Source organism: Ambystoma mexicanum, chromosome 12 (assembly GCF_040938575.1).
Source record: "Ambystoma mexicanum isolate Mex_15411 chromosome 12, UKY_AmexF1_1, whole genome shotgun sequence".
Lineage (NCBI taxonomy): Eukaryota > Metazoa > Chordata > Amphibia > Caudata > Ambystomatidae > Ambystoma > Ambystoma mexicanum.
In genome coordinates, this window is record NC_090936.1 from 267197209 (window position 1) to 267213676 (window position 16468).

General features: G+C 47.7%; 1 protein-coding gene across 15 annotated transcripts in view; it reads left to right on the top strand.

Annotated features, from left to right (window-relative positions):
- The window catches only part of PLEKHA5 (pleckstrin homology domain containing A5), a 1790419-nt gene that overhangs the window by 846397 nt on the left and 927554 nt on the right, over positions 1 to 16468 (top strand). For all 15 annotated transcript variants that reach the window (XM_069628398.1, XM_069628397.1, XM_069628399.1 and 12 more), the window contains one exon: positions 8780 to 8884. In XM_069628398.1, coding sequence (XP_069484499.1) covers positions 8780 to 8884 — 105 coding nt within the window. The remainder of the gene's footprint in view (positions 1 to 8779; positions 8885 to 16468) is intronic.

The window sequence follows — 16468 nt, forward strand, 5'->3', positions numbered from 1 at the left end:
TGGTGGCCTTCATCAGGATGATCGCTGATCATGATGCTGTCCGTGTGGGTAATCTGTGGGGGAAGGGATAGCTGTGAGGATCTCAGGGAGTCATTCTAAATTAAAATATTATTAAATAATGGCTAACTGGTGCTTGAATACACTGGTGGTGTATTTAAGAGAACAGCTTACCATCTGCTAAAGTTGCAGCCGGGGTGCTCTGCTGGAAAGTCCTTATCAAAGTGCTGGACTATGAATACCCATGTTTTATAGTTGCATGGGGAAGACTCTGAAAAATCAGGTCATGTAGGCCAGAGGAATGGGTCTTGTATCATCGAGGGGCTGTGAAAGAGAAGGTTAACAAACCGTCAATTTCACCCTAGATCTAGACCGTGTCGATGATGCAAGGTCTGAGGCACATCCTATGTGGGATTGTGCGAGAGTGGTTTTTAAGTATCCACGGACAACGGTGAGGGGGTGTCCCCCAGGTGTGGTAAAACAGGTTTGGTAAAAAAGGTCATACAGACAATTTCTCTGCATACGCAGGAACTGCACTGAAAAAGAAAAGTTCGAACATCACGCAAAACAACTACAGACACGTCTGGCCGAAAGAGGGTACCCCAAAAAATCCATCAGGATGGCTCGGAAAAGGGCAGCCAACACGGATCGTACGATCTGCCTGACCAAAAGAACCAAGGACCCCATAGACCGTACCGTCTGCGTCACCACCTTCAACCACGTCAGCTGCCTCATTAAGACCTCGATTAACAAACATTGGCACCTCATCAAAAACAAGGGAACCCTAGATAAAAAAAACCTGTTTGCTTTTAGAAAACACAGGAATCTCAGAGACACGCTGGTACACACATTTCTGGAACCAGAGAAACCACAGCCAACCTTGTTGAACCTCCCGCCGGTAGTTGGCCATTACAGCTGTGGCAAATGCATGGCATGCCGCTATACGGAGACCAGCAAGACTTTCACGCACAAAAACTTTATCTGGACAATGAAAAATCACACCAACTGTGAGAGCAAAAACGTCATCTATGTGATAAAATGCCCATGCAACCTCATCTACATAGGGAAGACCATCAGACCCATCAAGCAGAGGATAAGTGAACACCTATCTTGTATCCGAACCTCCGTACAAGATAAACCCCTTGTCGAACATTTCAGCAAAAAAGGCCATACCCATGAGCAACTCACATGGACTATCCTGCAGCATCTTCAACAACAGAAAAGAGGAGGAGACACCAATTTAGCACTCACTAGGCTCAAACAAAAATGGGTCCACAGACTGGACACAATGAGAACTGCCTTAAACATCACCGTTGAGTGGAAACATTTCTGGGACTAATTACCTCATAGCGGTGTACCATGCCCACACTGGGGACATGAGATTACCCTCATCCATCCACTTCGAGTAGCAGTCCCTAGTCACTTGGCATTCCCTGCACCTCTCAAACCATATGTGCCTTTCCTTTAAACCATGCATCCAACACCACGAACTGGACCACTATGTATAGTCTGTATGCAACGAACACCGTACCAGTCACCTTCATGTATTAGTGTTTTGCTATGTCATTAGTCACCGTGCACCTTAATATTGATTGCAACACATTTTGGAACGAGCAGAACCAGCATGTATAGTCAGGATGCAATTAACACCAAACCAGTCACCTTGGTACACTGTGCTCTGTGTTTTGTCATCAGTCACCATGCACTTGGAAATACTGATTGAAAACACATTTTTGCATTTTGATGTGCATTATAAAAATCGTCCAATCCGACTCCACTCGCTTTACCACCACGCGGGGACTGGACTGATTACAAGCTACCAGCATCACTCTGGCTTATGCTATCATGCACCCTGCAACAACTATCACAGTGGCTAATCGGTCGGTTGTCATAGTACCATGGTGATGATTCATGTTGGGCTCTGTGGTACCATATGCCATCCACCGTGACCCCCGTGGCCATCCTAGTATCAGCAGAACCAATATGGGTCTTTTTCCGGAAACCACCCACACCATGCAACATCACTCTTGCTGCACTCCGTGCTAGACATGCACCAGCATACCACTGCCTTATCCTTAGTCATGCCACCTCGGGCAGGGTTGATCAATACTCTGCAGAGCACCCACTTTTGCCATCTTCCCACCGACCAGTCCCACCTCTAGGGCTCTCTGACTCCCATGAGCAACTCATGCATGCTCACCATGCACTAGTTGCCCTTAGGTCATTGGTCGAGATTCAACCAATTGGAGGAGCAGGCTCTTACTCCCGACCTACCTGCTGACTCTCACACAGATCTGGCACACCATTGGCTAAACCATTACCGTGGGTGTGCTTTAACTACTGCACTGTCACTCCATACAGCCACCATTACCTCGAGGAGTGCAGTCGCTTGTGTTACGCACTGGTAAGTTTTCTTTGTGATTTTTGCATTTTTTTGCTTAGCCTGTGGTCTTTTTTGGCAAGGTCGAGGCATGTCCTGCACTCCCCACCGACCGCACCATTGTTGGTCTATTTCCAGGGGCCCTTCACTTTGTCAGCATTCATTTTGCACTTCTCGCTTTAAGTAGACATGCTTTTCACTGCCGTTTGAAAGCACACGCAGCCCGGGATTAACTGTTCTCCGCCCCTGGCACATTTTTGGCCACACTTGTAACAATAACCATGCCATACTCGCATACACGCTTTGCGTGCACTGCCTATTGTTACACTAACCTCTTTGTGTTCACACCCGGCAAATCTCCAGCACACGAGGGAAGGGCATTGCACTGCAGTATGTAAGTCTCTCTTTGACGGCGAGCTGTAGCCTTCACCCCACTGCACGGCACTAAGCAAAGCAATTAAATCGGCATCTGTCTTCTGCACATTAGCCACCTTGTCTACTGCCCATCTCCAGTACACGATGTAAGGGCACTTTTAAAACAGAAACTGTTTATAGGCGGCCAGCTGTGGCCTTGATCTCACTGCAAGGCACTCAGTAAACCATTTAAATTTGGCATCTGTCTCCAGCACATTAGCTACCCCCTGCACTGCACACTGCCCATACGCTGCAGTTGGGTTCTCTGCGGTTCACCGCCCAGGGCCCCTCTAAAACTTTTAAAAATGACCTTTTTTTCCAAACCTGTTTTACCACACCTGGGGACACCCCCTCACCGTTGTCCGTGGTTACTTATATACCACTCTCGCACAATCCCACATAGGATGTGCCTCAGACCTTGCATCATCGACACGGTCTAGATCTAGGGTGAAATTGACGGTTTGTTAACCTTCTCTTTCACAGCTCCTCAATGATACAAGGCCCATTCCTCTGGCCTACATGACCTGATTTTTCCGAGTCTTCCCCATGCAACTATAAGACATGGGTATTCATAGTCCAGCACTTCGATAATGACTTTCCAGCACAGCACCCCGGCTGCAACTTTAGCTGACGGTAAGATGTTCTCTTAAATACACCACCAGTGTATTCAGGCACCAGTTAGCCATTATTTAATAATATTTTAATTTAGAATGACTCCCTGAGATCCTCACAGCTATCCCTTGCCCCACAGATTACCCACACGGACAGCACCACGATCAGCGATCATCCTGATGAAGGCCACCACTACCTCGGGCTCTTACCCAGCCCAGCATAGCCGAAACACTCCAGTGTCTATGTTCTGTGACACAATCCCTGTGTTTGTGTTTATAGATAGTGTTGTGTACACCATCTTGTTTGATATTCCTGGACCTACTACAGTCCGGGCACGCACCTTGTAAAAATTCCTAGTCTCTCACTTACCTGTATTGTATACTTGTGCATCACCTTGGAAATTGCACCTCGACAAAAGAGAGGTTGATACTCGCCTGTATTTCCGGTGTCAATTCGCGTCTGTCCATTAACTTTCGTGCTTATTGAAAGTCATGTAAATATTTAATTTTATTATCTGTGCAAAACCGTTTTGGAGGCAAAATAAAAAAGCTTCAAAACTTAGACAGCTGTCCACAGATCTCGCACCCTGATTTCTAGCATTTTGTATACAGGTACCCTCCTGGGCATATAAGGGTCTCGCCAGGCGCCCTTTATATACTTATTAATCTAAAGAAGCAGTAATGTAAAATGTTGACAGCTTCAATGTAATTTTTGAGCCATCAAAATAAGACTATGTGGATATTCCTAGCATGTTGGGGACGCAAATGCCAGTAAAATGGCATTTCTGGGAAAATCATACATGGTACAGATATAACACATGTTGCAAATATTTCTGCCATAGATAACCTTCAGTGTACTCATTTGTAGATTTTCAAGGGAAATATTTGCCATTGAAATTGCAAAAGATTGCCAGAAGGACTAAACCGCATCATACAAACTTGGGGTTTCGAATAGTATGCTCCATGTGAAATATGGTATTTGCCTATCTAATTTTTATAAGGGTGACGGTTCGAAAAATGAGTATTTTGTGTCATAACCGATTTTGGCAAAAGTAACTGTGGTATAACAAAGCACCTCAAAAACATACACACTAAAACCGAGTCCCTTCCTTCATTCTAATCTGCTTACAAGGGGGTGGTGACATCCTCAGCCTGACCTATCTGATTTTAGAGGTATGTTTAGCTTAGTTCTGCGTTCTGCCCACATAGTAAAAATTCTCTGTCATCCAGCCAATATATGGAGTAGACATTCAAAATTCAAAAAAATCCAGCATTCAAAATCCAACGCGCAACATCCAGAGATCCAGGCATTCCACATTCACCCTGCAAGATATCAGTGCCAGGCCAGGGGTAGCTGATCCTGATCCATGCAGTACCTCCTATCCAGGCAGAACCACTATCCAGAATTAAAACCCTACAAAAATCTCAATAATCCAGGTAGAAAGGAGGAAAGGCTGCTGTACCCTTTTGGGATTATCCAGTGACCAGACCTGCTTTGCCCCGCTACCTGCTTTGCCCAGCTGATGCACCTCGCTGTCCACTGAGACCAGACCCGGGTTGCCTCGCTGAGTCCCTAGAGGAGAGCCCAGCTGTTGCCCAAGTGAACAGATCCTTGTTGTGCTGTCCAAGACCCGGCTGGCTGTCCAAACTATTCCAGTGATTGTTGCAAGTATTACCCTTCCCCAGTAACCAAAAAGCTTTATTCAGTGCTTTGTTACCTTGCCATTTGTCCAACCCTATAAGAAATCCTAGTAAATTCTTAAAATTTTCAGAATCCTCTGTGTATCCCGACCTTGGGAAAATCTGTGTTAATCTCCATGTGTTAGCGCCATTCTTTCCAAATCATTTCAGTCCACTATATAAATCCTTAGTACTATTTGGAATAAATTAATTAATTCCCATATGAAGAGGCACACAGCATGAATGGGTTAATATTGCAAATTAACCTTTTTGCAGGCAGTGTCTTTCTTTAATAATCTAGCCACTAAAAGTAGTTTCAGTAGAACCTGTCATTTTCATCTTAAAACCGATTCTTCCTGTGTAACTGCTGTCATTGTACAATTTTAATTTTCCCTTCCTACAAAGAATCCCATACTGTCACCATCCAGAGCCACCCTTTCACTTTAGTATCATACCCGTTATGTGCCTTTGTACCTTACAATTAAACCCTATTTCCAATTAGGTCTGTTTAGCTCATTTCCCAAGCCGTTTTGCTATTTTAAACCTGTGAAATGAAACGATTGCAATTTTGCCACGTGCGATTATTGCTGCACGTTTTTTTCCTTCCAAAGTCGATTTTCTAAACTGTATGCCCATTGTTTAGTACATTGCTTTGTAGCTTGTGAGTTTTCTTCCTTCTGCGATACAGCCACACACATTCTTGCCTTATTCATTCAACCGCACATGTAAAATAACTATTCCGTAATTCTGAGTGCCATTTTGCTCCTTTTTCGAGGGAGCTCAATCCGATTTTGGCCTCCCATTCAGGGGGCGGTAGGTCGGATTCTCATTCCGATTTTTGCCTAGTATACCTGACTCCTTGCTGCTCCTCTCCACCCACACACAACCTGGTTAATAGGGATTTGAGGGCGTGTTGCAGGGGGAATGCCCAACTGTGGTGCTATCTAAAAATACTACCCAAAAAGTAATCTTGCTTTCATTTGTGCATTGTGTATCTTATGTCAGAAGGTAACACTAAGTGTATCCTATCATTGTATTTTGTCATTATCTCCACACTGGTGATTGCTGCCCTATATTGAATGTGTTTGATATTTATTCATAATTGTAAATAAATAATTATTACACACTGGCCTGGTTCATGTTCCATTGCGACATGGGGTGTACGTTCAGAGGGTGGTGTGAGACGGGTTGGCTGCCTTCTCAAAAATTCAACCTGAATGAAATAAACATAAAAGCGTTTTATTGTGCGCCGCTTCCCTGGCCAGTAGAAAAAGTCCTGGTCTTCAGTGTGCCGCATCTTTGAAATCCTTAACATAGTTGAAAGGAAAGGGTTATTGAATTCCAGAGTATTTGTAGTTGGCTCAGGGGTTGTGGTGAGCCAGAACGAAGACGTGGACACGCTGAGGACATGGTTCACAAAACCTTATTAAAGTAATATTATAAGGCCTGACTTTCCCTATCACTATGGGCGGTCCTGGCCTATATTACTAACTAAGGTGCTCGTCAGTCAGGCGTGAACGTCCAAAACTAACCTATTTGAGCCTACCACTACAATTTACAAATTACTATTTGAGCCTGACCTCTACAACTGTATTCACTCTCCCCTCTGTTTCTCTGCTGTTTTTTTACTGTTTATTCTGTTCTCTCCTCCTCTCCCTTCTACCTCCCGCCCTCCCTTTTTTCTATGCACTTATTCTATCAGAATTGTCCCTTAACCTAGTATTAAAGCAACAAAGTTTGTCTCCCCCGACCCCTTCCAGCACTATCATCAATGTCATCAGGCCTAGTTTGATAGTCGTTTTTTTTGTTCCTCTCCCTCCTTCTCATCCATTCTCCCTCTCCTCTTGGGAAATTCCAGCTCTACCAGAAATGTGGTCAGGCCTAGTACGGTAGTCGCCTGTGTCCCATTCCTTCCTATCTGTGTCTTTGCACTTGCTCTATCTGAAATGTCACCAGGCGAAGTTTCACATTCTTATTGTTCATGGCCTGTAAGAATTTTATTGTATTTTTCCTTGTTCCCTCCCTTTCCGTGAAGTGCTTTGAAACACATTGTGTATAGGCGCTATATAAATTGTCCGATAGCACAGCGAGTAGAGCGCTCGCTTTGACATCTGTGCAAAGTCTGCTGACGCAGGTTTGAATCCCGGCATGGCCAAACTCAGCTTTTCACCCATCGGAGGTCGATAAATGAGCACCACACACCGTGGGTAATAATAAGCAGTGCTCAGATGCCTGAGGGTTTGTAGCGCTATATACATGCTAAAAAAATTAAAAACAAAAAAATATACATCATATCACAATAAAAACTAACTTAGATGAGAAGACCGCCCGCCCCCACACCCTTTTCCCAGTCTGTAGGAATCTTAATAATGCACACTCCTTAAATAGTCTTTTATGATTTTGTGAATTAGTCTCTTTAATTCCTCAAATGGACTCTTGACTTTTCTCTCTTCCTTGGGAATCACTTTTGGGGATCTTTTATAAGCTCTGCTTTCCTGGTTGCTGGTTCAGCATATTCTTTGAAGATACTAATTTTCTGATCGGCTTTTCCACCTGGGGAACTATAGTTCAACTTATTCTGCCCTATTTGATTTCTACAAGATTCAATTGGATAGTTCTTCTGAACTCTGGCTCATAATGTTTCATCTCTGTGTTATTATATTCTTCTTTACAGCATGTCGAGTTTCCTTCCCTTTTTCCCAGGGTATTATTATCCACTATTCTTTTCTCTCAAAATGCCAACTTTTAGAAATCTTTTCTCTTGTACCACAATACTTTAAGTTAATTAGCTTCAGACTTGACATTGCCTCATGATTTCTACTGAGACAAGTTGTTTGCACTCTATTATTCCCTCAGGCCTCCTGTTATTCCGGTTCTCCCCGTTATCTTTTACTGTAAAGGAGACCCTCTCCGGGAGCCTTTTACCTCTGGGACATTCTCTCTTGTCCCGTTCCACAGCCAGCTTACCTTCACCAGCGTTTTCTTCCTCAGATGTTTTCTTATCCTCGCAGGGGCTGTGTCCCGATTAGTGACCAGACACCCTGCTGCGTTATGCTTATGGTGGTATCGGCGATGGTTTGTGGACCAGCTGTCCACAAATCCTTTGTGGTCTCGCTATCGCCTACCTCCTAGCTTCTTTCCTTTTGGCTTCTCACACGGGGGATTCACCATAGCGCTGGCGTCCCGCTCTCTAGTATCTAGTAGTATTTCTAGGAGGTTTTAGTAGACAGATGGATTCCCATGCATGATCTCCAGTAAGTGCGGCATACATGCAAAATATTGTCCTTTTGGTTCTCACTTTCAGCTGCCATATCTACTGTAAGGTCACAGATTGAGTTAATGTGGTACTTTGCATTATACAACCCTTCACTCAAAGGTTGCAAGCACTATTATTGGCAGAAAGTCTATTCCGTAGTCTCCAGACCTTATACTCTAAAAGAGTGTGTGTTATGCATGTACTTACTCACACTTTATTCTGTTGTTCAAACTATGAATATATCTTTATTGCATGAATTGCAAATCGTCTTTGTAACACCGTTCTAGATGATACATCTAAATAAGAGTTGTAAAGAGAGATGTACCGAATGACACTGAGTAGGTAGCATTACATGTCCTGAGAGAACAAACCTTACTGTGCATTTGACATTAGGATGTTTCCACATGTACTAATACTAATGACTTCTTTCCTTACATATAGTCTTCGAGACCTTCAAAAAAAGTTCATAACTTTGGAAAGAGGTCCAACTCCATAAAGCGGAATCCCAATGCACCGGTTATCCGACGGAGTTGGCTGTATAAACAGGTAATCATCATTCCTGCATGTTATGACAACTATCGTGCAAATGGGAGCAGCTCATACAGTGCATATTTTTTCTAATTGGGAGAACACTGCAAATAATTTTCAAACACGAAGTTACGAAGAGCTCTTGAGTGTAGCAGAGGCAAATACATATGTTTTGTGGTATGAGGAGCAGATTTCCCGAGGCCAGTCTTTCATGCCTCCCCAGCTAATGCAATTTCCGTCTATAAAATAGTTAGAGCAATTCTTCTATATAAATGTTTTATTGGTGTAATGTTTTAATCTTATTGATTGTGTGAATTTAAGTGTGTGAAACATCGTTAAAGATACTAAATTAAGACTGATCCCAATGAGCCGGTCCCCTCATGGTTGATGATGAGCGATTTATGATAAATGAGAGCTTTTCTATCAGTTGGTTTGATCCAAAACATAAATTGTTCATGGTTACCTAACATTTAAACGGGATAATACTGTCTCAGCAAAAACCTTGCCCTGGACATGCTGTTGCTGGAGCGTAGGTGTCCAAATGATGGATGCTTCTGTCACTGGAGATTCACTCACTGCAGTCTTTTTCTGAAGTGCAGCAAGGTATATACAGCAAATAAACTGTATGAGATTGTGAATATCCTTTTGTTCTGGCACTATCCTTCAATGTGGCAGTCCAACCAGTGAATGGGAACCATTCCTTATGTCCAAATTGTCGAGGCAACTCAATTCTTAAGGTTTTCTGTAAATGTCTACTCTTAATGGTTATAGCTGCAGGGATATGACAGTGGTTATAAGTAGACATGTCCTCCTCCCGCTAGTCCCCTCCTCCTTCATCCGCAGTTATTCTACCTGCAACGCTTTGATTTGTGATTGGTAAAACCCCAATAAATCTTTATTCAATGGGTTCATTTTATTTAATGGTTAAACCACACAGTTCAGGTTTTACCTGATCACCTACCTTGTATCTCCAACTTTGGTATGCGCACAAGCAGGTTTCTACAGTTTGTGCATGTGTCCTGTGGTCCTTCTTTTCGAGTAGATTAGGATTAATCAGGGCAAGGTGTGTTTCTCCCTCTGTGACAGCGTTCAGTGCAAAATGAATCTTGCACATGTTGGCTGGAAGTGGTGATTTTGTATTGTTACCTCATTAATTACCTTTGCGCACACTGTCACACATCCTACAGTGGAGCAAAGCTTCTGTAATGCCCACAGCATTGTGAGTCAAGGATTTTGTGTTCCATTCATAGTTATCAATCCAATATCTGCTTCAGTATTAAAGTTGGTTTGACAAATGGTGGGGTACCTCTGTGATTTAGGCCTCACCTTTGGTGCTCATAATGATACCCTAGGTGTTGGCTCCTAATTCACTAAGGGCTATCTGGGTATCCAGAAGTGTTGAAACCTCACTTCTGCCGGTTAGGCTTATGAGTAGCGCAGTAGCTATGTTCTTCCAAAAATAATGAAACTCCTCGGAACCAGAAAGCTGCTGCCTGAAAATCCCAATAGGTTTTTGCTGTGAGAGTCCCCCAAGATGGATTAAATTATAGGCAAGGACAAACCTGCACTTCTAAAACTCATCCGCTAAGAAAAGATAAAGCCTAAAAATATAAAATAGTGACATCCTACTTCACTCTTTGGAAGAAGAGTGGAACAATGCAAGGCTGAAGACTGCCAGATAAAATGGCTAATCTGAAAACGACAATACTGTTCCAGTTCTAATAAATAAAAATGCACAATTTGAAACTTTCTACTGCTCTAGAGTTTCCCTTTCTACTTTTGCAATCCCTCTTAATCAAGCTAGCACTTTAGTGATTCCATCCATTCAAATTGAAACAAACATCCCAGCTCCTCTTCATCCTGTTTTGACTGTTGGTTTTGCTCACTCCTGCTAACACATTTCTTCGAATGGATTGTGTCCTCCAACGCATTCCACATCTTTGACATGTAATGTCCACAGCTGTGCACTCCTGCGTCGATGGTGGCAGGTGCACTCCGTCGAGGACGACGTCACAGGATGTTATAAATAGGATGCACATCGCCTGTAGCCTCAGTTCCGTTTTTTCTGTGAACGTGTTAACTTCGTGAGACTCTGCGCTACTCGTGTGTTTTCTTCATTGAAGAGGTCTCCTCTTCGACCCCTCCGACTCCGTGGTCCGGCTTCAAGACCTGCCGGGACAGCAAGTCTAAGATGTCTCTCACTGACCCCCACTGCATTTGTTTGTGGTGCCTGGGCGAGTCACACGACACAGACAACTGCTGTAAATGCCAGTCACTGACTGCCAAGGCCTTGCGGGAGCGGAAGGGGAAGCTCAAGGTAGGTAGGGGCTCTAAGCCTGTTGAGTCCTGGACTTCCAAGTCCAAGGGAGTTTCCACCAACGACTCGAGGGGCACTCATCTTCCTTGTCCCGGCACTCCAGGAAGCGCCGTCACCGGTCGCCTTCTCTGTCCTCCTCAGAGGATGGTGCCTCGAGAAAGGTTTCGTGCCCTACGAAGTCCTCGACTCCAGAGGAATGGGCGGTGTTTTGAAAATCCATGATGGCGATTGTTTTCATTCGCAGGTCACGGGTCTGGTCGCGCCTTCTAACGAAGCCGGCCTGGATCAGTCTTGTTCCGTGGCTCGCACGCCTTTGGGATCGGGTTCGCAACGCGACACATCGGGTGCCGTTGAGGTCCCGGACGGACAAGGAATGGAAAGGTCGCAAGAGACCTGTTTGTAGGTCTCGGTCCTCGTCCCCAGCGAGACCACGGCAACCTATTGACGGCTCCGGGCCGGCGCTGAATGAGTCGATGCCTGCCCTGAGCCCTCAACGCCGATTCAGACATCGACGCTTCTCCATCGTATCAGCCCACGGCACCGTCGGCACCTGTGTTCACATCGATGCCTTCGGCGATCCCGACGTCGAGGTTGTCGACGCTCTCAATGTCGAAGGTATCAGCGCCTTTGGGAATTTTTTCTCGAACTTTGCCGTTGGAGTAGCCGGACATCGTGGATCCTCCAAGGAAAGCTACATCTAAGTCGGTGAGGCCGGTTTTGGCCTCCAGGCCCTCTTCTGTCCCCAGACCTGGGTTTCACCACCTACTGGATGATATTTTTGAAGAGGAGGGAAAGGTCTGAGGTTGAGGAACCTGGTGACCTTGATGATGCTCCAATATTTTCTGGGGACAGTCAGTTGGAGGAGTTAAGGCAGACCCTCCATGATGCAAGTGGACTGGACACTTGCCCAGAAGTGACGTTTGGTAGACCTGAGCCTGGGGCTCATACAGAGTTTTTTTATAGGAGACTCATAGCACGAGTCTCGGAGTATCTGGGCTGGTCTAGTCCTCCAGAAGACTTTGTGCAGGATGGTCTGACAGACATCTTGGATCAAGGTCCGTCCTCTGATCCTGTTTTGCCATTTCATTCTACCTTCAAGAAAAGGGTGGCGGCTGCTTGCCAGTCCCCGGAATCTCTTCCGGCTGTGAATAAAAATCTAACTAAGAAATACCGCCCTTCCATTAGGGACCCCAGCTATTTGTCTACTCACCCCACTCCTGAGAGTTTGGTGGTTCAGGCGACTATGGCCACCTCGAGGCAGGCGACGTACCCTACTATCCCTCTGGTTAGGGACGACAAGCGATTCGACGGTTGGGCCCGGAAGGTATTTTCTCCTGGAAGCATGTCCTTGAAATCAGCCAACTCCACGTGTGCCTTGGCAAGGTTTTCACACACTCTGTGGAATTGTTTCCTTGGCGGCTAAGCAAATTCCCGAGGGGGGAGAAAGGGATGGTTTGCTTGCTCTCCTGCAAGATGGCAAGGATGCCATGTGTGAATCCCTTCAGTCAGGTTTGGATACGGCCGACAGTGTTAGCCGATCCATGGCTGCGAGCACCATGATACGCAGATTTCCGTGGTTGCGGAAGTCGAGGTTTGCTCCGTGTGTGCAGGCCCTTTGATGGTGCACATATATTTGGCAGCAAGGCTGATGAGAGCCTTGAGAGGTTGCAGACCTCTAAAGCTGTGGCAAAGTCTTTGAGCGCCGCAGTACGCCAACCTCTGCCTTTTTGTCCTAGGGGACAGCAGTGGAGGGGAGGTTCCTTTCGGTACTACTCCACCTTTGGTAGTACGAGAGGGGCCGCCAGTCAAAGGGGCAAGCGGAAAGGTACCAGTGGTGGACCGGGAAACCTCGGTGTCAGAGCTGCTCAGGCAGCTGCCTCTTTGCCTTCAGGCACTGCCGCAGCCGCTTCCAAACAGTCATGAGGACATGTCCCATGGTTCGCCGGTTGGGGATAGACTGTCTCAGCATCCTGAAGAATGGTGGGGCCATTACTTCAGATGCGTGGGTGTTGGATACCATAGCCCATGCCTACTGTCTTCCCTTCCTTCAGCGGCCTCACGACAATGCACTGGGGAAACTCTTTGAAGATTCCGGATCCGCTCCTTGCACAGGAAATCTTGTCCCTGCTGGAGAAAGGCGCTATAGAACTGGTGCCTGTAGCGGAGAGGAACAAGGGATGGTATTCCCCTTATTTTTTGATCCTAAAGAAAGACAGGGGTTTGAGACCCATAATGGGCTTGCGTTGGTTGCGTTAGTTGAACAAACTCCTCCGGAAGGACAAGTTCAAGATGGCCACTCTTTCTCAAGTCCTTCATGATTGTTTGGTGTCTCTGGACCGCAAGGATACTTACTTCTATATGCCGATCCATCCCACGCACAGGAAGTACCTGAGGTTTTCGGCAGGCGACTCGCACTTAGTTTCGGGTCCTGCCGTTTGGATTGACCTCTGTCCCGAGGGTCTTCACCAAGCCCATGGTGGTGGTGGCAGCGTACCTCAGGCGAGGGGGGGATTCACCTCTACCCCTAATTGGACGACTGGCTTATCCGGGCGCGCTCTCCCGAACTAGCTTTGGATCATCCCGGTGTCCCCTGCCGCACCCTCCACAGGCTGGACTTTTCCCTGAATTTCAAGAAGTCGCACCCAACACCTTCACAACAGCTCCAGTACTTTGGGGCTGTGTTGGATATGTCCTTGGGGAAGTGTTCGCCTACCAAGGTAAGGGCTCATCACATTGTGCAGATGGTGGACAAGTTTCAACATGCCCAGAGTCTCCCGGTTTTTGAATTCTTAAGTTTGCTCGGCTTCATGGCTTCCTGCATTTTTCTGGTGCCAGAGGCCAGGCTGCGGATGAGATCCCTGCAATGGGTCCTTAGGATGCAGTGGTCGCAGTTCTCCGGCAAGAGGATGGATTCAGATCCCACGTTCAGTCTCCCAGGACCTTCTGTGGTGGGTGAACGAAGGGAACCTGATGAAGGGGGGAACCGTTTTGGCAACCGTGGCCGGAGGTGACAGTAGTGACGGAAGCTTCCCTCACAGGATGGGGCGCTCATGCCAACAACTTGACTGCCAGCGGTCGTTGGTCTATGTCAGAGTCCAGACTCCACATCAATCTGTTAGAGCTGAAAGCCATCAGGCTAGCCCTGAAGGCTTTTCTGCCCTCGGTACGGGGGGGAAGAGTGTCCTGGTCATGACGGACAACACAGTGGCCATGCAGTACCTCAACAAAAAAAGGGGGGGGCGCAGGGTCACTCCCATTGTGCAGAGAGGCAATACAGCTCTGGTTCTGGGCCATCCAGCAGAAAATTGATATCTCGGCAGTTCATCTGGCCAGTGATGAAAATGGGGTGGCAGACGCTCTGAGCATGCAGAGCACAGTCTCTCACGAGTGGGAGTTGGCTCAGGAAGTCCTACAGGAGATCTTCGCCCTTTGGGGTACCCCACAAGTAGATCTCTTTGCCACCAGTGTCAACCAGAAGTGCGAGAGATTCTGGTCAAGGGAATTTCCTATAAGAGGAGCCTTAGGAGACGCGTTCATGGTGGATTGGTCATTCCCACTGCTGTGCGCGTTTCCGCCAGTCCCCGTGATTCCTCAAGTGTTGCAGAGGTACGGTTCCCACATGGTCTTCATTGCATTGGGCCAGGAGAGTGTGGTACCCGGACCTTCTGAAAATGTCCATCTGCCCTCCACGCCGTCTTCCCCACCGAGTGTTTCTTCTCTCGTGTGAGGTGTGAGCGGGGATTAGGTTCTCCATCCAGAGGTCAAGACTCTCAACCTTCACGCTTGGTTTCTGAAAGGTTGAGGTATAAGGATTGGGACCTCGGCTTGGCGGCCATGCGAGAGTGAGCAGACTCCGAGAGGCTCCCACCAGATCCGACCAAAGATCCTGAGAAAGGCGTATATTAGGACAAAAAAACCCGAACAAACGCCAGGAAAAGGCGTCGGAAGACCCAAGGCACACACGGGAGAAGACCCGAGGAAAAACGGAGGCCAGAAGAGCGAAAACGAGAAGAGGGAGAGACGCGCGGCAACACCAACAAAATGGCGGGCGCGCAACGCTGAAAAAGAGACCCGCGTCTCAACACACGAAGAAGGCCGAAGGGAAGGAGTAGAACCGGGCGAGATAGCCGATCAACATCCAGCGCAGGCAGGACCGAAGTACCACCAGAGTGGCAGAAACCCGAGACGCCAACTGCGGAGATAGCCGCGCGACACCGACCCAGAGAAGGTGAAGACGGCGCGGCTCAAGAACAGGAAGCGGCCCACGGACCGGGGCTGGAGAACAGCTTTCCCCAGCCGATGCGGAGACGAGCAGCAGCAGCGGAGGCCTAGCGGAACAACGAAAGAACCTGAGCGGTGAGGCAGCGGAAGCGAGGGGCGACCCATAGACCGAGCCTCAGAAGAGCGGAGGTGAGCGTCAACGGCGGAGAGCCAACGGAGCGACGTGGGACCCCGAGAGACGAGGCGGCGGAGACTGGGAGACGACCCGTGGACCGGACCAAGAGAGCCCTCCCCTGACGCGGAGGAGTGTAGAAGCAGCGGAGGCCCAGCAGAATAACCGGAGAACCCGGAAGGCGAGGCAGAACGGATCGAAAGCGGCCCACAGACCGAACCGAGGCAGATTCCCTCACGCCGAAGCGGAGGTGAGCAGCAGCAGAGCAACGAGGGATCCCACAACGAGAGGAAACGGAGAACGAAGAGCGATCCATAGGCCGGACCACAGAAGAGCCTCTCCTGGCCGACACGGAAGTGAGCAGCAACGACGGAGACCCAGCAGTGCAACGAGGGACCTCGAGAGGAGAGACAGCGGAGAACGAGAGGCGGCCCACGGACTAGACCCAGAAGAACCCTCCCCTGCCAACGCGGAGGTGCGTAGCAGCAGCGGAACCCGATAGGAGAAGCAGTGAAGAATACGAGGCGGCCCACAGACCGGATCGCTGAAGAAGAGCCCTTACCTGCCAGTCCGGAGCGGAACCGAGGGAGACAGCAGATCAACGCCCAGCCCAAGCAGGATCGGAGCATCACCCGACCGGCAGCGAGACAAGGCACCGACGGCAGCAACAGGAAGAGAAGCCCGAGACAGCACTACAGAAACAGCGCAACACCAAACTGGGAAGGAAGAAGGCGTCGAGACCCACGGACAGGAAGCGGCCCACAGATCGGACCGAAGAAGAGCCCTTCCCTGCCGACGCAGAGGTGACTAGCAGCAGCGAAGAGCCGGCAAAGCAGCGGGAGATCCCGAGAAGGGAGGTAACGCCGAGACACAGGAACCAGGCCCAGGGAAC